Below are 24,418 nucleotides of genomic sequence, written 5' to 3' on the forward strand. Positions count from 1 at the left end.
GTCAAAATCAATAGGGCCTGCCAAGACGGGAACAGCCTAATGTTCCATTAGAACTCTCTGCTATTCAATTACAGCTCCAGAGTTGGAGAAGTTTCAGCTAGCTCAGGTCCCCAGAGGAGAAACACAGAGAAAGTATGAGGCAGACAGAGAAAGCAATAAATCTAAAACTGACAAACAGCAAAAATAAAGTTATGGCATCCTCCCACCTGCACCCACCCCCCTGTATTTTTCCGTCTTTAAGCTGCGGTATGGATGAGAGTTCTTCAATTATTGTTGCCTTTCACTTTTTCATTGCATCTCCTACATCCGCTATTGCGTTTCAATCTCACTCTTTTTTGCAGTTTTAATTATTCTTTTGCGGGGCTTCACAACCTAAGACATGTCTTATTTTATACATCAACTCTCTCCCTTTACATGCATACATTTACCCCATCTCCTCTGTGTGTGCCACTGATTTTATTTTCTCTCCCCAGGAAGTGAAACCCTTATCCAGGCAGTCTACTGCACATAACTAGGCCTGTCTCCAGGGAGCCAGTATCACTACAGGGGTGAGAGAGAAAGACGGAACAAAAACAACGCAGAATAAAGGCAATACAGAGTGTGAGAAAAAAAATGTCATAGACAGGGGGTAGAGGAAGAAAAGGCCTAATAAAAGGGAAAAAAGCCACATAAAAAGAAAAGTCAAATCAAAAAAGATGGAGAGAGACAGCAAGAGAGCGGAATAAATGAAGTTTTCTTTGCGCCTCCTGCTGTGGTGATAGGTCGTCATGGGGTCCCTATGGGGACAATTACAGGGCCTAGTGGCAAGAGTCAGTGTTTGTGTGTGTGTGTGTGTCACTAAAGACAGCCCTTTGTGGGAAAAGAGCAGCAAGGGCGAGACACAGAAAAAACATTGCATTCATAGTGTGCTTAAAAAAAAAAAAAAAAAACATAGTTTGAAATACCCTACAAAAACTACTGCTCTGAAGATAATCCCAGTCTTTTACAGTGGAATCATGTTCCAAGTAAATGCATACTTTTACATACGGTACATATACTATATAAACCCCTTATATATACCAACTACAAAAATCTAGAATTATCGCCTTGCAGTTGTATGCCTCTGCAAACCAGTCAAGCTGCAGTTACAGTTTACATCCGTGTTTGTTAAGACTCATATGTAGCCATGACAGCTGATGCTGCATGATGCTGCAAACATGCTACAATTTCATATACATCTTCAACCCCGCAGTACAGCAGATCTATACAAACACCACAGTTTTAAGGTGGACACCCAAAATTAGTATTACCAGTTTAGTATCCAACCAAATGTCTCCCCTTGAGTTCCTGTTGAGTCCAAGTGGAGGTTTGTGCCAAATTTGAGGAAATTCCCTAAAGGTGTTTTTACGATATTACATTCAAAAGAACGAAATGAACACAAGGTCACGGTGACCTTTGACCACTAAAGGCTTATCAGTTTTTAAGAACTGTCTTGTCGCATTCAGGATAAAGGGACAGATGAACTTGACCAATGACCATCACAATCTAATAAGTTTATCCTTCAGTCCTACTGGCCATTTGTGCCAAATTGAAGAATTTTCCTTAAGGCATTCCTGAGATATTGTGTTAACAAGTATGAATCAGACGCAAGGCCACAATAACCTTTTTACCAAACGCTAATCAGTTTTTCCTTGAGTCATAGTGAATGTTTGCATCAAATTTTAAAAATTTTTCCTCAAGGCCGTCTTGGGGTATTGTGTTAGATTCCTACATTTCACACCCTTCTTGACAGGTCGCAGACGTACAGATGCAACGAACGAAGAAAACACATTGCCCATGGCCAAGGTCGCTGCTGCATGGACGTATAAAAAAAACAAACAAAAAAATCTACCTACAGTTTGGGATCCCAAAAATGCCCAGCTTATTTTTAATATTTGGCAGATTTGTTGTGTTGTCTTTCTGCCAAAGGAAAATGTCCTCCTAAGAAAACAACAGCATCAGTCATTTTGGCAAGTGCCCCTGAATGACATATGTTTACATTCAAGTCACTAAGCCTTTTAGCGGGCTTATGAGTTATGACAGGATCAAAAGAGGAAGTCAGGGAATGTTGTCATACAATGAAAAAAGTCCACACAGGAGGTCAGGATGAATGGATGGGTCAACATCTATTCATCTTGACTTTAATACGGAAGATCGTTTCTCATTTTCAACCATCAGTCTTTGTCTTAATCAAAGCACGATAACAACCAACCCCTAACCTTAAACATATTTATTACTGTAAACATGATGAACTGAACTAAGTAGTAATAATTACCTAAAAATGATATCTGTAAGGTCTATCAGTAAAGCATCTTTCACCCAGCCTTTTATGCCTACAGCCACACCTTTGTTGTTGATCCGTCCACACTGTGTACCCTGGATTTTCCATAGTGAATGTGACTGATCTTGTCCAGTGCCACACGAATTGTCAGAACGCATGTAGTGTGCTGTGTATGGTATCCTCCAAGCAGTGGCTTGTGATGTTTCCTCCAGGGCTGGCAGAGATTTTTGGCTTGGCTTTACTCTGTGACCACACAGTCATAGCTCCAGGTCCTGTATCTATCAAAGCCTCCCTGGTGCCTCCAAATGCCTGCTGAGTACTTTGCTGTGCTTCTCCACTACCTTCCTGTCCCTGCCCAGTGGCTAGCAGTAGTTCCTTGCCATATCATATATGTTGCCTCGCCGCCAAGAGCACAAGCTATACTCCTGCTTGCTACCTGTTATGTGTTTGTTTGATGCTTGCCTGAAAAATGTCACTTCCTATCTTTTGCTGATGTCCTGCCTGTTGACTGATTTTGTTCTTGCTCATCTGACTCAGATCTGCTTCCTATTTTTGACACAATAAGTCCAAATCAAATGATCAAATAAATATTCTGTGGTGTTTTCTTCTTTTTTTCTCTCTCTTTGTTTTTAAATAGCATGTGTCAGGTACACTGGGATGTGTGGAGATTGTTCCAGTTCCTGGATATTTAACAAACTGCTGCATCTGCTGTGTTTGTCTACACAGGGAGGCTATTTATCTGTCATCCGTGCCTCCTGAAAAATCAAGAGAAATCTGTGTTGATTATGAATCGCAAGCAGCAGAGTACATGCATTCACAGATACTACGCATTGAATACAAATAAAATAAAAAATAAAAAATCAGAGCACATTTTTAGAGCTTGTTTCAAAAACAAATCCAAACAGTTGTGTGGTAAGGTTTACTAGCAAATGTTGATGTAATTGACCTCACTTGCACACTTCACAGTAATATCTACATACCTGCAAGGCAGGTAAAGGTAAACAAAACAAAACAAGGCCATAATTAAACCATATGACCCATCCAGCAGATAAGGTAATTAAGGCCACCACGAAAATAAAAAAAAGAGAAACAAACTGACTAGAAGAACATAAAAATGCCCATATTGGCAGGGCACACTGGGGTGTTAAACCTGTCAGTTTTTCTATATCTTTGCTTTTCATCCCTCTTGTTTTCCTTCGTTTCTCTTTTCGCTCTCACTTATCAGGTATTCAGACCTTTTCTCCACCTTTTTCAGGTCTGTTTGCCTCCCTCTGATACTTTTACTTCCTTCTGCCCTCCTTCGCTTTTCTTTTTTCCTTCCCTTCGTCTCCACAGTAATCTTCCTCTCTCCTGCACCCTGTCTTTTTGCCTCCCACCCAGCCAATCTAATTTCTCAGTGTGTCGTTGTTGTTGTTAGTGTGTGGTTTGTGTGCAGAGTTCTGTATTTAGCTCTCTCTGGGAGTCACAATGTTCCATTTACCTCTACCACAATGTACTGCTGGGGGATGGCCCCGATTATGCAAAATGTGAACGTGTATGTATGTGATATTTTTGAATAAGGCATAATACAGCTGCGTGGGAGGGATGTCATCTTCATCTTCTCCTCCGCTCTCCTACATCTCAATATTTTTTTTCTCAAAATTTTGATTAAAGAGAGCTTAAATCTTTTTTTGCACCCTGATGTTTGTGATTTTTAAAGTGCACTCTTGCTACTGGTGACAGCAACCCATCATCCCAAATAAGCAGGTTTATGGCAAGGACCCTGGTCAGGTAGGTAAACCAATCTAACTCATGCTCAGCGCCCTTTCCATCTGCATAACAATGTTTACCGTCTTTTGGAAATCTTAACAGCTTTCAATCATAGTAAGCAGCATGGAACTGAGGAAAGCTCCATTGCAGGTGGGATCTTTTCAGATAGCAGGAAATAGCAAATGTCCACCACTACTCTTTCCCGTCCTACTCAGATTTTCCCACTCATTATACATCACTGTCATGGATGGGTTTACATTTGAGTTAGTTTAAAGCCTGGTATGTCTCATTCAAGCGCTCAAGGGTGCCTTGTGTGAAGGAATCAGACCCAGACGTCACTGATCAAGCGTATTTGATGCCCTGGGAATGAGAACAGGCTGATAGGAGATTTTAGAAGCTGCATATAATGTTAAGTAGCCCAGTTTGATACTCACCTGCATGGGGGGACAGTCCCATAAGGCCCCATAAAAAAGCATTTCATCCCCCTTGTTGTGCCTCAGTTTGACCAGTAAGTGAAGTGCAAACTGCTATGCATGTCTGAACTGATGCCTCAAATGTGTATCAACATAATGTGTATTTCCTCTTCTCTCTATTCATTCTGATAGTCTGTCCCTTGTTGCTTCTTGCTGTTGTAGATTTCTCTTCCTCTTGCAATGTTCTGTCACCATCACTCTCCATGCTGAAGTACTCTTATCTTCTCCAGTTACCTAGGCCCAAGATTTCGTTTTTAGATTGGTGAGTATGTTTGAGTCTCTTTTTTTTCAGCTCTGTCTTGGCTAATGACATGGTATCATTTCAATGGGTTCTTGGTGTGTGTGTGTGTGTGTGTGTGTGTGTGTGTGTGTGCGTGTGCGTGTGTGTGTGTGTGTGTGTGCGCGCGCGCATGTGTGTGACTTCATGCAGCTAGGTTTCTGGTTAAACTGTAAGTCTTTAACAACCACAGACCAGGACACTTTGCCGCAAGCTCTTGGAAGCAACATGCAGTTTTTTTTAATCATATGTCCCTATTTCTGTTTGTTTTTTTCCTATGAACATCACTAATACTTGTAGATCTTGTTACTGTAAGCACAACAAGCACATGCATCATTTAAAAACAAGACAGGGTTCGAGGATAAATTCAAGCCAAAACCAAAGGCATAAATATGTTTTCTTTGCATTGATCTTGATTGCCATTCAGTAGCTTTGCAACCAGTGTCGTGGTCAACTAAGCCAAGGCAGAATTAAGAGGTGCTATGTATGACATTCAGAGTTTGGGCCAGGATTGCCCGCACATTGCTCTCATCTCTGAAAACAGTGCTTGCAGTATAAACAACGACAACAAAGCAGAGCTAACAGTGAGAACCAAAGAGTTGGCGTTATCCACCACAAGGCTGTCTCGCCACTGTGGGTTGGACAACATTATTAGCAGTAACTGCCATATATGCGGACTGCAGAGCAGCTTTCAGCTAGCTGGTGGAACATGAAGGGAGGGACTCACATGCACTAACATGCATGTTTGGATTACAACACATACAGAGCGAGTGGGACTTTATTATCTTCTCACAAAGGAATTACAAAGGCATTATATTTTTACATTGTAATTATTTTTTAGCTGCTATGTTAATGTTCAAAATGTCATGGGGCTCAGCAAACTCTCCTTTTGTGTGTGTGTCCCTGTGCTCCCTCTTTAAATCCAGAGGCTTTCGCAGGTCCATGAATGCAGTGCAGGCAGAATTCTTCATGAACTACTTTTTCCTCTACAGCAGTTTGTATAGTTGGACACAAGGGGGTTGAGTAGATCCAATCAATGCTGATCTGATCAGATTAGCTCGATGGACGTAAGAAGCAGCTAATGCAGATGCTAGTAAATGCAGACTTGTAGACCAAAGGCAATAAATGGTTATGTTTCACTTTCAGTCTAACTGGTGTTCTGCTGCTCTGTGCCCAGAGACGGCTATGCCCTGTGGTCTGAGAGTGTGCTACAATGAATCTCCAAATGGTTCACATATTCCAACAGCACTTCAAAAAACCAGTCCAGCTCCAAAAATACAAAAACAATACGTGGTGGCAGACTTTGCTGAGAAACTTTAAGGAGCATAAAATATGGAAAAGGGTGCTTCACTCAAGCAGCCATCCAGGAGCATGAGACACTGGCCCTGATCATGACTAACTGCAGCTGTAACTTTGGCCAGGTGCAGAGTTATTGCTCTGTGCTCCCTATGTTCCTGTGAGAGCCCTCGCTGTGCTTAGGTTGGTGCTCTAAATTGTGATAAATAAAATTACATGTCTTGTCCACTAGGTAGCACAGACATTTGTATTTGAGTGAATCAACCCAGCTCTGTCTGATTTTCCATTACACATCCCTACTTTTTCTACATCATCCTCTTGCACCATTTCCTTTGTTCCCCCCTCATCCACTGTATGGCTCTGTCTTTTGTCGCTCCATCTCTCTACAGTATGTCTACTCACAAAATAAGCTGTAGACTGCTGTGTCCTCGAGGAGTTCAGTGGATACTTCTGATTCTGCATGCTCCCACCCCAATTCAACCACACTTCACAGTAAAAGCGCAGCAACTGTCAATATCAAAATAAGAGCACGCCTGCTGTTTAGAAAATGTGAGGGCGACCTGCTGTTTGCTTTCATGTAAGAAGATACTCTCTGCCTCTCACACACACTCAAATACACTCATGCATGCACATATACAAATATGCACTGGCTGCCAAACAGGCACAAAACATCAATATATGCTCAAAATAAAGTTAAAAAAAAGTTTTGAGAGACTAAAATATCAATTGATACTCAGACAGGAGCATACAACCCTCACGTACATTATTGCACACAGTCATAAACACAATGGTTGACAATCACTCACTTGCTAAATACACACATACGGTACACAAAGATAGGCAGGCACACATAAGAAAACTGTTATCATACAATGTAAAAGCACATGAGTGCAGTAGTTTCTCACCATTTTGTGTGTCACTGTCTCATTTCTTTATTTTTCTTGTATTGGCTCTAACATTTAGTTCAAACATTACTATTACTGCTATCAAGAACACAGGTTTTATTAATCACAGCTTAATTAGAAAAATGATTTATGGTTGATCTTAATTGATACTCACTTCTATCTTATATTTAATAGGCTTTGGCTATTTTAAGTTGTTTGAAGCAATGGTTTCATTCTGTCAGTTTGCTTTTTCAGATGAGCTGGGCAGAGACAATTCACATGACAAAAACCAAAACTTCTGAAGACAGCTCTCAGTGATCAGATCTGATGCACATTCACACAACCCAGCTGCTTTGTCATTTTCTCAGTTAAATAATTCAAGGTTCAAAGTCAGGCAGTACCATATAATTCACTGTAATCGGAGAAGAAATTCACTGTGATGCAACTGATTCATGTTTAATCATGCTGATTTGAGTGTGATTCTGCATTTATGTCCCCCTGGAAATACCTGTAAAGTGATGGGCACCTCCTTCATGGGAATACCATTAAAGTCCACTTTCAGATGATGGATAGTAAGATGGAAACAAGGGTATTGACTCCAATTTCACTGACATGAAAATATCTTTCAATCACTGTAACCTGTTATTGCAGGATAGATTAGGGCTGCACAATTAATCGAATATTAATCACAATTTCACTTCCCACAATTAAATGAACATGGTGGACTGCAATGCTGATGTTTAAAATGCGTGCTCTGGTTATGGAACAATCTTCTGCATATCAAATCAAGCACTTCAAAGAGCCAACCTCTGCAGCAAGTGAAAAACGTTACTGAATGTCACCACGGCAGACAGGCAAAATGAAAATCCTCTGTTCATCAACAATCATCACTCATTGTTTGCAAATATTTCAGATTTAGGAGAACAACACACATAAATGTAACATTTCAATAAAATTATAGTGTACCTAATATCATTTAATATTTAGAAAAAAAATGAGATCCCATTATTGATCAAAACAATCATGATTATAATTTTTGCTCGAATTGTGAAGCCCTCAGATAGATTCAAATTCATTTATTAGTTTAGTTTTAAGGATAGAAGGTGTCATATGCTGCTCAGACTGTTCTAGCCTTTGAGAATAGTTTGTGATTTTGGGTTGCGTAAATGAAACTAACTTGGCTTTTAGGTTGAAATTGACATTTTATTATTACAACAGTATAATTTGCAGTATGCATGACATCTGCAAATGTAGGAACTATAAATTTGGCAAAGTCTAAAGTCATGGCGGTGTAAGGGCTCATCTATTCTTAATGTTAGATTTTTTTCCCACACAGAACCGTTATTTACTTATGATACTTATGATTTGTGAGGCTGTTTACAGGAACTTGACTCATACATCCTTGGAGACAAATGCACAAAATGTGGCAAAAGTAAACCAAACAGTGGGTGGAAATAATAAAGCAGCAACAGCTGAAAAAGTGAAAACCTGATTTATGATATACTTGAAAAACAGAAAGAGCTGAGCTACAGTATTACTCTAAATAGGTTGTCTTGATAGCTCTCAGGGTTATCATGCTATACATTTGCAACATTTTGCTGAAAATGTATGCTGAAAACCAACATCTAAGCCTTTTTCATTGCTTTGCACTGTCCAGTAAAGAAGAAATACTTGATAGTGACATCTTAGACATCTGAGTTTGAAGCACTTATCTATTCCACTCATAAGTGTGTCTAAACAGGTGTTTGCGATCATCCTCTCCCCTCTTCCATCTCTTTCCCAATTACTTGTTTCTCCTCATCAGCCTTCACTCATTCTATATCTCTTGTTTCACTTCATTCCATCTCCTCATCGTCACTCATCATTGCTCATCATCTCTCTCCATTCGTATCCTTAATTCTCTCATATCATTTATATCCACCATCCTTTCTTTCTCCTGGTTTGTCTTAATCTTCACAAGCCTCGTGTCCTTCTATGCTTGAGTATGTTCTTCCATCCTCTGAAACATGCCCATGTAGATACAAGTACATCCTTACCCTATGTTAGGCATTATGTAAAATACTGGTCTACCGCACATTCATTTATTTGTGGCTGCCTGCTATGTTTGAAACATCTGCCGCTACTTATAGATTTTCTATTCTTTGAGCTGAACTGTTCTGAACCAATGAAGTGTTGGAGTATAAATATCATTTTCCACCACGGTGGAATATAGAGCAGAAGAACACCAGGCGCAGTTTAAGTGAAAGTAGCCGTTAATTGCTGGGTCTAAAAGTTTGCTTTCACTTGCTTCTGCAGCAGCTGCTCCTCTCATCCATCTGTCAGCTCTGACTAGATTGACAGATGAACTACCCCTCCCCACTACTCAAACTTCTCAAACTACTTCTGAGGGAAAAAAGGACTCATGATGAGTTCTGCCTGTGCTTCTCAACCCCGCACAAAAATGCCAGAATTTGGAGAGGGGACACAGAATGATAAAAAGGTACACACACAAAATAAAAAGGGAATTTTCCTGATAGTGTAGTGAAAGTATATTGCATACTATGTCACTACTAACTTCAACGCATGACTTTTCATGTCATTAGCACATGATTGACATGACTTCTGTTGTGAAATGATTGAAATCCACTCAAAGAAAGAACATTAAGCTCACAGCAACAATATGGTATGTTTTAAGTTTAAAGCTGTGGGTAATGCTTTTGTGCACTTCTTACTGAATTAATCTGCTGTGAAAAACACAAACATCAGTGCAAATGGTGTTTTGGGTCTCTCTATGTGCCTCATAAAAACATAAAGTGCAAGAGGAAGAACGTGCTATTAAGTAAACTATCTAAACAGCATCGCCCAAAAGGCAGAGACTTTTCCAAGCAATGTCAGATTTAGAATTAGACGCATTTATCTTCACTTTTTTCTTTGTTTTAGAGTAATGAAAAAATAAACCACGCCTGTTTTACGAGTTTAACACCTTCCATAAATTCGCTGTCTGTCTATATCTTTTTTCCTGCTCTATCACACCATTCATCTCTTGCTGTGCAATTGAAATTCCACTCCCCACCTCCATACACACACACACACAGACACAGACACACATACAGTGTGTGAGAGCATGATATTAGTACAGTCAATTCCCTCCTGCTTACTGCTTATACATATGAACACACACATGCACATGCTCGGGTGCACAACCACACAGAGTCACAAGGATTGTCCTATATAGAGTGACATAGTGTCTATGCTGCCTCAGCTGACAGGATCGATGATGCTTCTGTGTGATGAATGGAGATATGGAAGTGTGCTGGATCATTTGCAGGGTTATAATGTGTCACATACATGAAAAATAGACCCTGAATGATGGGGACGTCATCTGATTTCTGCTCATTATAAGGATTGGAACATAAGGGCGTGCACACACACACATATACACAAACACATGCACACACACACACACACACACACACACACACATGCACACACAACTTAATAGAAGACATGCAATACACAATATAACATATCCTGAGATATAATTATGACAGCAGTTGAACCTGAAGGATGACTATAATTGTGTCAAAAAACACATATCAAACACACAAACTCACAGTGAATAGTCACATAATGCATGGGCTTTTGTTCTATATTTCAGTTGTACACACACGCTGATCATCTTACCCTGCGAGACTGGATCTCTTTGACATATAGAGGCAATAAGAATTCGGACACTCCCTCCAATCTGACACCTTCCTTGGTCACCCGCAGATTCCCCATTCCATCCTAAAAAGGCAGAGCCACATACAGACAAAGAGACAGAGAGAAAATTTGCGGTTATTCAGAGAATAAATCATAGGTCGAGTGAAAGCAATTATTTCGATCATGAATAGTTTTGTCATTTCCACAGTCAGAGAACGCACTGATTTGCTTTGCTCATCTAGCCTACAGTATGATGAGTTTTCAGTGAGTCATATTTATAAATGATGCAAAAATATATTAAAGGAGCAGATTTAGAAAGATTTGGTGGCATCTAGTGGTAGATAATACACATTGCAACCAGCTGAAACTTCTGGTTAGGATTCCTTCACTGTTCACTGTTCAGAAGTTTTGACTGGAAGCTGAAATATCCAAAGGTGTCTCCTCATCTCCTAAATAAATGAAAGAGATGATTAAACGTGGTAAAATCACTGAATAACGCTGTTTCGCATTACAGATTGGTGTTTCTCATATGCTGTTAGGCATGTTGGAGAGGGCTGCTAGACCAGCACAATATGTGCTCACATTTTTCCCCTTAAGATCCAGGCATTCAGGAGGTTTTTACTGGAAGCGAAATTATCTGCATAGGTTGATTAATCTTCAAAACAAATGAACCTCAGGATATAAACCAGTAAAAACACAGTTATGTTTAAGTACATATGCCAGATAAATGCTAAACATAAATACCCCTCTTTATCCATCTTATCCCCTCTTGATCTGATATATATATATATATATATAGCTGTTTACATTTCACGTTTCTCAAGAATGGGATGGGGCCTAATTTACTGATTTACTACATGTGATTGAAGTCCCTCACAGCTCTGTATCTCAGCTGTGACTTTACGACTTCAAGTTGTCAGAGCTTGTATCAAAAAGTGAATAACCAGAGTAAACTCACAAACTTGTCAAAACTCAGTGGTATTCACCCTTCAAAGTGGCTTTGTTTCAGAACATTTAATTCAGGAACAATTGTATTGCTTTCTGTCCTTGATATCTTACATACATTTGTAGACTTATGACAGTTATAGTCTTCCTCTTGTTTCATTTGATTTATCTTGCAAATTTGCCTTGACAAAACATCACCAAAAATGTCAGTATTTAAGACATCTACACTATTTAATGTATTAGGTTCAGACAATTTAAGCTGTGTTCAGAGCTTTTAAGGATCTCCAGATACCCAGCAGTACTTAAAATTAGTCATTGATGAGCAGTGTATTATTGATGAGAGATGGGAGTATCATGTATTCACACAGGTCTGCTTCATGCACAGTCAGATCCTGTTTTACAGAGAACATTTTTAACAGTCTACTAATATATGTTTAATGTACGCATGTGATTATTAATATATATGTTCAACATCAAAGAGCATCATACAACAACCATTACATCCAAAAAACACTCAAAGGGTGGGCAACAGGAGGGGAAATTATAAGTTACACTTGGTACATGTTGCGCTTGCTTTGTTAGCTACATGTTCCCGAGTCTTAGCCATTGGCGCACTCTCAAAGCGCTGTCGTTTTGAAATGTTAACAAAATTATTGGGTTTTTTTTCTTTGTCAAAATGAAAAGGCGCTGAAATTTTAGATAACCACTAAGCTTACCATGCAGACAGAAAACCCCAAGAACAAAATTCAGCTTGTTAGAAAGACAGATGTGAGACACCCCGTTGAGTTACAGAAGAGAGGGGAACAGGGTTGGTAAGGAATTTTGGGGTGAAAGTTACATCAGAAAAAAAAAAAATCAGAAGCTCTTACAGGTTTACATAAGAATACATTTGGCTTTATTTCTTGAAGCTTTGGTTTCACTTTGCATGACTTTTAATTATTAAAAAAAAACTTGTATCTTTTTATTTATTGACAGTACAAGTAACTCAAATAAAAAAAAGTGTGATACTGAGGACTTAAATAGATTTAATCTCTAACTTCCCCTAACTTTTATTTAATAATGTAACTGTCATGGGACAGACTTGAGGTCAGAGTGACAAAAATATAAGTTTATCCCATAAACTATAACAATAATGTCAGCTATTCGTTTGTGGACTCCTGTTTTGACGACTCGATTTCAGCGAGAGGGTGGCGCTGTGGAGGAGCGAGGGGTGGATCTGACTGAGAAGCAGAGGACACTATTGGCAGACAGCCTATCTCTAAAAGTAGGCACACCCTTAAAGAGGGGAAATGTAAGAGTCTGATTTAAAGACCAAAATTGTTTTTTGTTTTAGGCTGTAATCATATTTATTTCTGCTGCTATGTTGGGCATTTAATATGGGGGTCTATGGGGATTGACTGGCTTTCGTAGGCAGCCTCAAGTGGCCGTGCAAAGAACTGCACTTTTTGGCGCTTCTATGTTTCTTTAGCCCATGAGGTTGCTTTATGGTTCATCCTCGAGTCCAAGTGGACCCAAGTGGACGTTTGTGCTAAATTCAAAGACATTATGTCAAGATTCAGTTATCAGTGGAAAAATGAAAGGGCAGATAACCCAAAAACATAATGCCTCAGTCCATGGCTATCCCCACCATGGCCTAAAACTGCCAGCATGAGACAGTGAGCCCTGTAAACACATTTACATTGTGTGTTTTACATCACAGCACCGTTTCCTATGCAGCTAAAAATGGCTTTGTGCCGGTTTGTGATCAATTATGTCGCATTTTTCAGATTCCACATGAGTGGATGCTTGAAAGATGGTTGGATCAGACTTACATGGTAAGATAAAATTCCTCTCAAACAGCCATGCAGGGTATTAGGATAGTGGGGGCTTTTACAGAGCAAAGAGGCAGCTACTGTACCATGTCAAATCTGTGCTTAGGAGAGTGACGGTGGAGGCAGCAGTGCAACAGCTGCTCTGATCATGTGCTTGGTCAGAGCTTGATGAGGCTTATGGGAAAGAAGACATATGTCTGTTGATAAAGCAAATTCTTCAACATACGTTTCCATAGACACTGATATTATTGCCTTGTTTGTATAATTAGCCGGGCAGATAAGAGATTAGTGTGAGCTGGACAGTTAACGTCCAAGGGAAAAGCAAGCCATGACAGTAAGCCAGTTTTATGTTTCATTTTACAAAAAAAAAGTGCTGGAATATAGGTCACAACATTGCACAATGTCAGGATAATATTGACAATATCGATATATACATATATATATATATATATAATTTTTTCCTTTAATTATTTAATTTTTTTCCTTTTTATTTAATATTGAGATATTAATAAAAACAAGCACTACAGGTGTATTCCTGGTCATTCTGAAATAACTTTCCTCTGGCCAAACATTTGCCTGGCTCACCATTGTGGAATAAAGTTTTTCTGGGGGGCAAAACCTCAAACAAACTATGTGGATTGAACCAATTCGGTTTTCAATTGGAGTAACTCTCCCACAGAATGCGTTGCTCGATGACAGCAAATTAGTCTTGCTTCCCTGCTCCCCAGCTTTCTTTTCATGTTCGCAAATATTGATGAAACTGTCCATGAAGATAGGAATTCTGTTCGAAGCGCTGCAGCGGATTATCATTAATTGTTAGGTGCAACAAACCAACAAAGCCTTTCAAATTAGAAATGTACTCAAGGAACGAGAGGGGAGAGATGGGGAGGGAGAGAAAGACAATGTGGTGAGCAGAGGAGGAGATGGAGGATAAGAGAGAAGAAGTACAGCTAAAGAAACTCAAAGAGGAGCAAATTGCAACTCTCACACCAACAACAGTGCTAAATTCCTCTACTCTTATGCCTCCTTTGCAGAGGCATTATGCCATAAAAACATCATCTTGTAAAGGGTCTAAGTCCAAAATGAGAAAGCAGGAACAAGATAAACACAACACTAAAAAGTAAGCTGATGCATTTTCCTTCTGCTGCTCTTGATATTACATTGCACTTGGATGATTTGTGATGTGTCACTTTTGTATTTCCCTTTTTTTTTGGAGAAATGTAACAATAAAAAATATTTTTAAAAAATACTTCAGCTACTGTAAATAATGTCTTTCTATTTCCTGGTTTCTTTCATGAATATCAATCTTGAGATTGATTGCTCATCTCATTTTATGAGTCTTATCAATTATTGATGGGACTCATACTGTGTCACAGTTGCTTGTAATTTCACTCCTGTATGATTGACGGTCGCAGCCTGAGGCTTTAATATAGAGATGTATTTTAGATTGCCATTCTAATACTATACTAATGATCTCTGGCAGTATGCAGGAGTTTACTACTTGAATTTGAATAAATCCAAAACAGAACAGCTTCATTTGTCTGGATTAATTGCACACAACAAACACATTATCGCTATAAATGTTTAGTATATAATACTATAAGCTACACTTGATGAATCCAAAACTAATAGCTGTTTCTAAAGGTAAACCAGAGGTTCAGACCTTAACATTAACAATAACAACAAACGTCTGAATTCTAAGACAAGAATGTTAAAGGTAGTTCTACTCTAAATCTTCAGTCGCTCTGTCAAATTAGGCAACACTTCAAATATGAATCAAAATAATGCAGCTGCATTGCCTATTCTTCCCTCAAATGTTCCAGAAACTAATTTCAGTGCACTGTTTAGCTGCAAAATAAGAAAGTTTGTAACCAGACCCCCATGCAGTTAAGCACCATCCAGACCAACTTTCTGATTTTACAGCTCAACAGTACACTAAAATATGTTTCTGAATACACTTGAGGCACGACATAGGCAACACATTAGCAGAATCTTCAGTCATATTTGATCACTGCTGCCTAGTTTAACAGTGTTTATCCACAGTACAAAAGCAATGATATACAACTACGTGTAAGACTCTTTGGCTCTGATTTAGGCAGAGGAATGTGATTTCTTTTTTACTTAAAGTTACCCACTGCAGCTTTAATGGGAAAAAAAAATAATTCTCATTTATGGGCATTTATGGGAAATCAGATAAAAGTTTGAGTTACACTCTCTTCAGGGTGATGGTTTCCCCACATGTGGTCAGCATTGATCCATTTTATGTAAGTCTGTAATCATACAAACGTCATGTGGTGGGCACCCTTGACATTTATTTATGATTTCTAACAAAAGACCAATCCTAACATCATATATTTGCCCATATGTAATCCACTCACACCTCAAATGTACAAATGGGAGCATAGCAAAGCGATAAGAGTGTTAGATCGATAAGTTAAACCAGCCAGAGGTTTCCTGCGTTGTCATTGGATCTATAGTCATTACACTGAATATACAGTGGAGCGTGGAGCTTATTCAATAAGCCATAACACAGCAGGCCTTAGGAATCACAAACTCATTCTCTCACTGGAATATAAAAATACACATTTCAGTACATACAATTTACACACAAACACCAATATATATTCCTTCATATATAGAAACACAGATACTATTAAGGAAACACACACACACACAGATGGACAATGGCGTACATTCAGAATCAGTGCCGTTTTGAAATCACACCCACTACATTCCCTGCAATGTCTTTCTAAACCCTCCCTCTCTACGTCACACTCTCTGTCTCTCAATTCCAAAAACACGAAGACGCTGATGTTAAAATTAATCAGGTGGTTTTATTCCACCTCACTGCTCCACTGTCCAACGCTGAAGCCACATTCTGATAGAACATGACAGCTCTCCCTCTTTCTCTGCATCTCACACACTGCTCATCTTTTTGTTTCATTTTCAATCCAGTAATGCATCATTGGCATGAATGGTACATGAACATTATTGCCAAAGCCTAGAATACAATGGGAATTCATCAACAAACAGAAGAAAATGAGGAAATCTTTCCATTCATTGTTCACATTCTCTCTCTCTCTCTCTCTCTCCTTGAATCTGTTTGTTGAGGCTTTTCTTTTTCCTGCTTCCCTCCACCCATCTCTTCAGCTCTCTTTATCAATGTTAAATTTGTTTTGGAAAACAGATTGAGGGTTGTAATGCACCTTTTAGTGAGGCTGCGCTCTTTTTGAATTAAAAGCACACTCTGGTAATCATGTGGAAAGACATTTCTAATTGGTAATAAACCTTTTGATTAGTCTTTATTAAAAGTTACAAACACTGACTTTAATTCATTTCAGCCATCTGGAATTCAGGGCAAGCGCAGGATAAAATAAATACAGCAACATTTAAAAGGTGATTGAATTTTAATATTTTCAAACTGTAGTTACAAGGTGGGAAGATTGGAAGCCAGCTGGCCCTTTGAACATCACACTGAGCATGCCGCTGCAAAAGACTTGACCCAGACAAAGATGATCTCATCATTTTTGGGACTGTCAACTCTGTGGTGATATTTAAAAAAAATGCCTCAATAAAATGCTTAATATTGTTGAATATCTATAAGTGCATTCATATTATAACATCGGGCCCATTTTCACGTCTGAAAATTAGTTAGTTCATTTATTTTCTTTGAAAGCACGTTTAGAGTGTTTTTACTTTTGTCTGTTTTTCTTCTTATAAATATCGACTACCGTTCCTAAGTGACAGACTTACTGTCTATTTCCTCCCCAGGTTTTTCCCATTTAAATGTCAGCACATGTTTTATCTTACTTAGATCACTAGAGGCTGTTCTACTTCCTGCTAAACTACTGCAGCCTGGTGGGCTTGTGGTCAGTCCACATTTGTGCCTGTATCACACTACTCGGTTTGCTGTCGTTAGTACCTGTCTCGCCTTATAATATTGTCTTTGGGAGACTGGCTGTGGTGGGTTATTTTTGGACACGTACTGTGATGTGGCTATTTTTTGCAAAAAGATGTCCCATGCTATCTTTGTAGATATATATACAGTCCATTGTACTGAACAGTTATTATATTTTCACATATTTATAGTGTCAATCATCAAATTTGAGAAAGGCCCTGAATTAAAATACTCACAATTTATTCAGTGCTCCCACCATGTAGACTCAAATATACAAAGATAACAGTTATAAGCTTTATCAGTACTTTAACATTCATTTCATTGACTCTATTTCCTTGTTTGAGTGATTTAGCTTTTCCACTTTAACCAGCCCAACCATCAGCCATGTTCCCTTATTACTATTTTGCAGCCTTTAATTTAGTAGTGTTACAGCCCTGAAGGTACAAAAAGCACTTATGCTTTTAGACTCTGGCAAACTGGCGAGTCTTTACAATCCTTAACCTTACTTATTAAATTAGCAGGTTATGTTGCACCTCCACTGGCATATCATTTTTAATTCATATTCAGCCTCAAATGACATCCCTCTTATCTGGAAGTCTGTTTTTGTCCCGCCATTACTAAAAGCTGGAGACTCCACATTGTTAAAACATAATAGGCCCATTTTCAAACTGTCATCCCTGTCTTAAATCTCAAATCCTTTGTGAGCAGCTAAAAGCATTTTCTATTCACTATATTATTTTTATTTTATTTTATTTTTTATCTGGTTATCAATCGGTTTTAGGAGGGGGAAAACACAACTAGTACAGCTGCCTTTAAAGTAGTTAATGATTAGGTTCAGCATTTAGATGTTGGGCTTCACTGAGCAGCTTTTAACTTGTGAGTCAATAACTATACAATTATGAAATATACACTGCTCAGTACTGGTTTGTGACAAAAATAAGTTTCAGTTTCAAATATCAAGCAGAGTGCATACAAACCGACAGCATAAACCATTCCCTGATACTATCATTGGTGTGCTGCTGGGATCAGTCGTAAGACCTCTTCTAAACTGTCAAGGTCAAAATGTAACTGATGATGTTTTTTTTATAACAAACTCTGCTGTTAAGTTGAGTGTGATTTTTTCATTAGTGGTCAGGGCTGCTCTTTCTTGTGAGCCTGAAGTTGAGTTGGTGTATGAGAAACAAGGCTTGCATTTTGGCAAAAAAGAGGCTTGCCTGTGCCTGGCGGGGCTTTATGGTGATATATTGTCTGACTGTACATGCAACAGTGTGTGTACCAAAAACAAACAAACAGGGGGCTGTGTTGATGGGCCTTGTTAGATGAGAAGATGAAATACAACACAGAAAGTCTGCACACAACACACACAAACACACACACACACACACACACACACACACAAACACTATTCCTATTTTTTTCCTGTGCTGTTCTTACACCATTTTGGCTCCACTGGCACTGGATACAGTTTTACATACTTTTGGTGATAAATCAAAATCAACAAATAAAAATAATCAGCATAATGCTGGCAAATCAGTCAGTTTGGCAACTATAACAACAACTAATCAGAGAACAAACAATCTTCTGCTTGGCTTTGTCTGCACAGTATGTCTGTTTCTCTTCCTCTGCCAACTGAAATGGGCCTCACTGCTACAACATCTAAAGTGTTTGCAAAAGAAAAATCAACGACTTGCAGCACAGTGAGACTTAAACTGTGCAGTTTTACATACTACAACCTTCTGCATAATTATTTAACGGTGCATATGTTGCTTTGATTTTGTACGTCCATAGTTGAACAAGTAAGATATACAATATTTTGTGTTTATGGCACTTATTACTTGTTTAACTTTGTGGACCTGTACGTCACGGTAAGTGTCAAAGTCTTCTCCCATAGAACACTGGTCCCCCATTTATCAGCACTGAAGCAAATAATGTAAAAACAAACACAAAGGAAAAAACAATTAGAAACTGTCAAATCTGAATTGGGATGATCAAGACGGGCATTTCTGCAAACACTTGATGAATTGGATACAGAACTTGCCTTCTAGAGAGTTTGGAAGTGGGTCAAAAGAGTCATAATTTTTGGCTGGTAGATCGCCCTGTTTCACAAAGTTTTAATAACCATTATTTTGTCTTTTCTGTAAGCCAATAAAATTACTGTAATGGTTTGTTCCTCATTTGTTCCACTTTGTGATGCGTGTACATTGGGTCTGAGTTGTACTTAAACTGACAGTGTATTAAAAGTGTAATACAATTTACAGTCTTAATAAGTTGATATTTGTACACAATATTAAAAATAAAGAAAGAAAGGAAGAAAGGCCAGTCTGGTGCACTGGATGCAGGCACACATAAAACTGCATCTAAGAGAAAACTCAGATGCATACAGAAACGCATACACACCTCTCTAATGTGAACACTGAGCATGCAGATACATTGTGAACCCTCCCCCTCACACACAACGGGACACCTACAGAGACCTGTTCTAGTACCTGTAGACAGATGTAGAACAAACTAATTAACGGGAACAAATTCCATGCAGCCTAAATTATTGACCATGTTCATTTTTCTCCATAGGTAGTAGCCATTTTTTCTTTAACCTTCTGTCATTAGCCTCACTCACATCTCTCAACCCATATTTTCAGAAACAATAAACCCTGACATACAAAGGACCTCAGGGTTGAGTTTGAGCACACTTATACCACTAAGTACAGAGCAAGAGAGGGAACGATGACAGGCAAATAGAAGGATATTAAAAGGAATACTACCGCATAAAAATTTAACCCTACAGATCACATTTATTCACATTTTCTTGACACTGCATTAGCTGTTTGAAATTCACAAAAGAATTGATTTTAAAAGACAACTGTTGGTTTTGAATGGTTTAGGACCAAAAAACAAGCCAATGACAAATATGAAGAGAGCAGCACGTTTTTTACCCAGTGGCAAAGTATGTTTCCAGAAAGAAATTCTGGAGAAACAAGAGAAACAAGCATGATGAGGTATTTCAAGTATTGTAAAAAAAAAAAAAAAAAAAAAAGACCAGGATTTGACCTGCATGGTGAGTTAAATACCATATCATGCCCACCGAAGAATTGTTAATGTAGCTCATATCTAGACTGTTCCAAACAAAAACATATGAATGGCAGCTAGGGCTGGAAAATATAAAGATATAATATAAAGATATTATATCGTGTTCAGATATGAGACTATAGATATGAGCCTTAGATATTGGTTATTTTTATGTCATGTTATGGAATAAACAGTGTTTTTCTGATTTTAAAGGTTGCAATACAGTAAAGTTATGTACTTTTCTCAACTTATCAGGCAGTTGTAGTTTTCATACTTGCCTTTACCCAAAACACAAAAAATTGAATTGTGTTCATATTTTTTCAAAATACCAACAGTCATTTCTATAATACTATCACATCAAAGAGGGGATTTTGTAAAAAAAAAAAAAGTCCTCTTTGATGCAGTAGTGGTAGAGATAACAACAGATTTCTGCATTATGGCGAGGTCAACTGGTAAACTGTTAAATTATGTGAAAGCATAACATATGAAAATGTGCATACAGAGAAAACACACACCAGTCATACACAAAATACCAGTCGCCATGACTTCTAGGTGTCCACATGCATACACACAGATGTACATAAACACACGCGCACACACACACACACACACACACACACACACACACACACGTATGCACGCACGCACGCACGCACACACACACACACACACACACACAATAAACCCATGTGTCCCTGTGGTGATGGATTGGCTGGGAAAGTATTTTGCAGGCATTTCTAATATTCAGGACTGTTGTAATTTTTCACACAACCTTTAATGTCAGCCAGCAAAAGAGAGAGAGGAAAGAAAGAAAAAAAAAAAAGAGAGAGAGAGAGAGTGGAGAGAGAGAGAGAGAGAGAGAGAGAGAGAGAGAGAGAGAGAGAGAGAGAGAGAGCAGTGTCACCTTTGTCTGGGGAAAACAGGTGAGGGAATGGCTGAGGGGATGCACAAATTAGAAAACTCAAAAAGTGCTTTGGTCGTCCTTTGCCTTTCTGACCATTTGGAGACACTGGTTGAGAAAATGACTTTGGGCATCTTTTTACAACTTTGCTTTAAGATTGTATATTTAACTTTGTCCTTGAAGCCAATCTCATGTTATATTATTAGTGGATGAAGTTGTACACAACTGAACGAACACTTTACCCCCAAAATGGCCATTTGTATAGGAACTACTCACCCTGTGCTATTTGGAATTTTAGTGTCTCATGCATTTGATGAACGAAGAATCTAAAAACTATAAGAAAGGTTTAATAACTTAATGTAATTTGGGTCTGTGTGGGTCAGCAAAACTATGTCAAAACATCCTATTACAAACTCTCACACAAGTCGTGCAGTATAATCCAAGTCTCATTTATCCAGTCATATTTTCAGTATTTCCCAAACAGACAGCCCTTCTGATGGGGAATTGTACTGAAAGTGAGACTTATCTATGGTTTCTTTAAAGCTAGACTCCATTGACAAAAATTGTAATTTTGCATCACTGAACACTGGAGCTGCTGGTCTATCACCACTATCTGTTTGTCTTATTGTGTGTATATGGTGAGTTGGAACAAACCTTTTAAAACACTAAAGTCACACATTTAGACATAAAAAAAACAACCCTAACAAATCAATGTAGTGGTAGACTGGAAGCTCCTGCGTTCAGCAATGAAGTCAGCTTTAAGGAGAGCTTAGATAAGTCTCACTTTCATTTTAGTTTAGGGTTTTAGCAATAATTCATGTGTCTGAGTGGTAATGAGCATACACTTGATAATGAAACTTGGATTATAGTGCGCAAGTTGTGTGAGAGTTCTTTTGCGTGTACAAAGGTAAGACAAAATCTACAGCACACTAAACCAACCTTCTCTTTATGATTTTTTTCATGCTTCATTAACCTTTAGTTTGTCTTTGTTATAAAAAATGTTTAGTTATTTGTCATAATACAGGCTCTATTTTGAAGTATTTGCTGTATCACTTACTAAAGAGAATGTAATTTGATGTATGTAGGATGGACCTCCTACTGCAAGTCCCCCAAATCCATTTTAGAGGAAACCCCTTTATTGAAATTATTGACTGCTTCACAGGAGGCAGTTTGCTCAGAAAGTCAAGCTACCTTAACCGTTCCCTCAGGGCTATATGCCAACAGCCAGTGCATGTATAGCATCTTTTTCTTTATCTTTCTCCTCTCCACCTCTCTCCCTCTGCAACTTCACCTCTTATCTTTCCTCCTTGCTCTTTCCTCAAATTGCTCAACTTTCTCGATCTTCTGGTGCTTTGGCATGGCACTGATGCTGTGAGAGTTGGATTAAGGAATGGATTCTAACTCTGCTAAACCATGTTAAAAATTAAAGTAAGTGTGGTATGCTGTGGCATGTCATGTAGCCAAAGTCATCTCCTGTACTGAGAGTTTAAGGTAAGTAAAAAAATAAAAATAAAAAAAAATCTGATCTCGAAGTGAGCAGGAGTAAACCTGTTATACCTTAAATTTTATACATAGAGAGTGGGCCTGAATTTGTGAGAGACTGGCCTTCAATTCTAGTTCTCTCCGTTTTAATTTAAAAGTAGACATTGTTGATCTGCTCGTATAAGCTGTGTTAATTTGCTTTTGCTGCCATTTGCTGTTAAAGCAAACTCAGCACTTCCTCCATCTGTTTCACATTAAAACACTTCCAGCAGTTCAGGGGGTAGAAATCCTCCACCTCCCTGTGAGGCCTTTTTTTAAGAAACATCAACAAGGAAGTTTTCAGGTATATTAACCGCAGCTTAAAGAGATGAGATCAATAGCCCTGTTTTAAGAAGACAGAAAAGAAAACTAGCACTGATGTGCACTCATGCTGTAGGACTACACATTTATTTTGCATGTTTTGTTTTTTTGTTTTTTTTTCCCCCATTCATTCATGTAAGAGGAACTGCAGCTCTATCAGTACTTTCAAAACCACCTTGAAAAGAAAAGCTAAAAGCTGATTGTGTTTGTACACGGTCCCTTTAAAATAAAAAATAAATGTTCATGTATGCCTTAATCCTTATTTTGACATGTTAAGTATATAATATAGATGTAGGTGTGTTATACTGATTGGACCAGCATTGAAATACTAATGACTAAATAGATTAAGGTAGTTGCCTTAAGCAGGAACGATAGCAGCAACAGTAGAGAGTAGACAAAAAAGAGAATAAGATGGCAAAATTATATTCCCAATAATCAACACAAGTCAAAAACAGAGCCAACAGCAGTTAAGAGGTCTGCTGTGACAACAGACTGTTTTTTTTTTTGGTATCACATGGTATCATATAAGGTAGATGTCTCATTGAGATGACTGGAAAGTGCTGAGGGGAAAACTTGACCTACTGAGTGGGAGCAGGGCAGGACTGTCAGCACATTTCCTGCGTAGAAGACTACATGTGCATGTTCAAGCTTTGAATACAGTGTAATACACTGTGAAGACACCTATTTCATATCACATTGAGTTTATTCATTAATGTTGCAATTATATAGTCTTTTCAACAGAAAGTTGTGTGTGAGAAATCTCGACCTTTGCAACATTAACTGACTACAACAGCATACACTTATGTACCAGCAGCATAGACTAATGTACCATGTCGCTGATGCTTTGTTATAGCAAGGATACCAATTTTTGTGTGTGTGTCTTTTTGTGTGTGATGAGTGTTGCCACTGTTCACAGTTGTTTGCATAGTATCTGCACTAAAAAATACTTAATGACTTGTTTTGCCTTGGGTTTGCACATATTGAGGGTTATTTTCTATATGTTTTTCTTTCCCCGTCATTTAAAAATATGCTCTTATAATTATAGCAAAAGTAAAAACAGTGAGGAAACTATATGGTTTTTTTTATAACAGTCACTTTTCTGTACACATGGTATGTCCATCTGGAGCTTTTTATGAAAGGACAGCTAAAGTAGCAAAAGCAGACAAATAACCAGATAAGGTTAACAGTAATTTGACAGACATTCTGTACACTAAGGCAGACAATGTGAAAACACTGGAAAAATTTCTTGTCATATTAAGTGAATACAATTTCTACTTATCCTCTAAGTTAAGTAGG

The 24,418-nt window shown here is 38.3% G+C and overlaps 1 protein-coding gene across 2 annotated transcripts in view; it reads right to left on the bottom strand.

Annotated features, from left to right (window-relative positions):
* Positions 1–24,418, bottom strand: part of LOC121942392 (zeta-sarcoglycan) — a 404,536-nt gene that overhangs the window by 124,388 nt on the left and 255,730 nt on the right. For both annotated transcript variants that reach the window (XM_042485586.1, XM_042485585.1), the window contains exon 3: positions 10,642–10,743. In XM_042485586.1, coding sequence (XP_042341520.1) covers positions 10,642–10,743 — 102 coding nt within the window. The remainder of the gene's footprint in view (positions 1–10,641; positions 10,744–24,418) is intronic.

This window comes from Plectropomus leopardus, chromosome 4, assembly GCF_008729295.1.
Source record: "Plectropomus leopardus isolate mb chromosome 4, YSFRI_Pleo_2.0, whole genome shotgun sequence".
Classification (NCBI taxonomy): Eukaryota; Metazoa; Chordata; class Actinopteri; order Perciformes; family Serranidae; genus Plectropomus; species Plectropomus leopardus.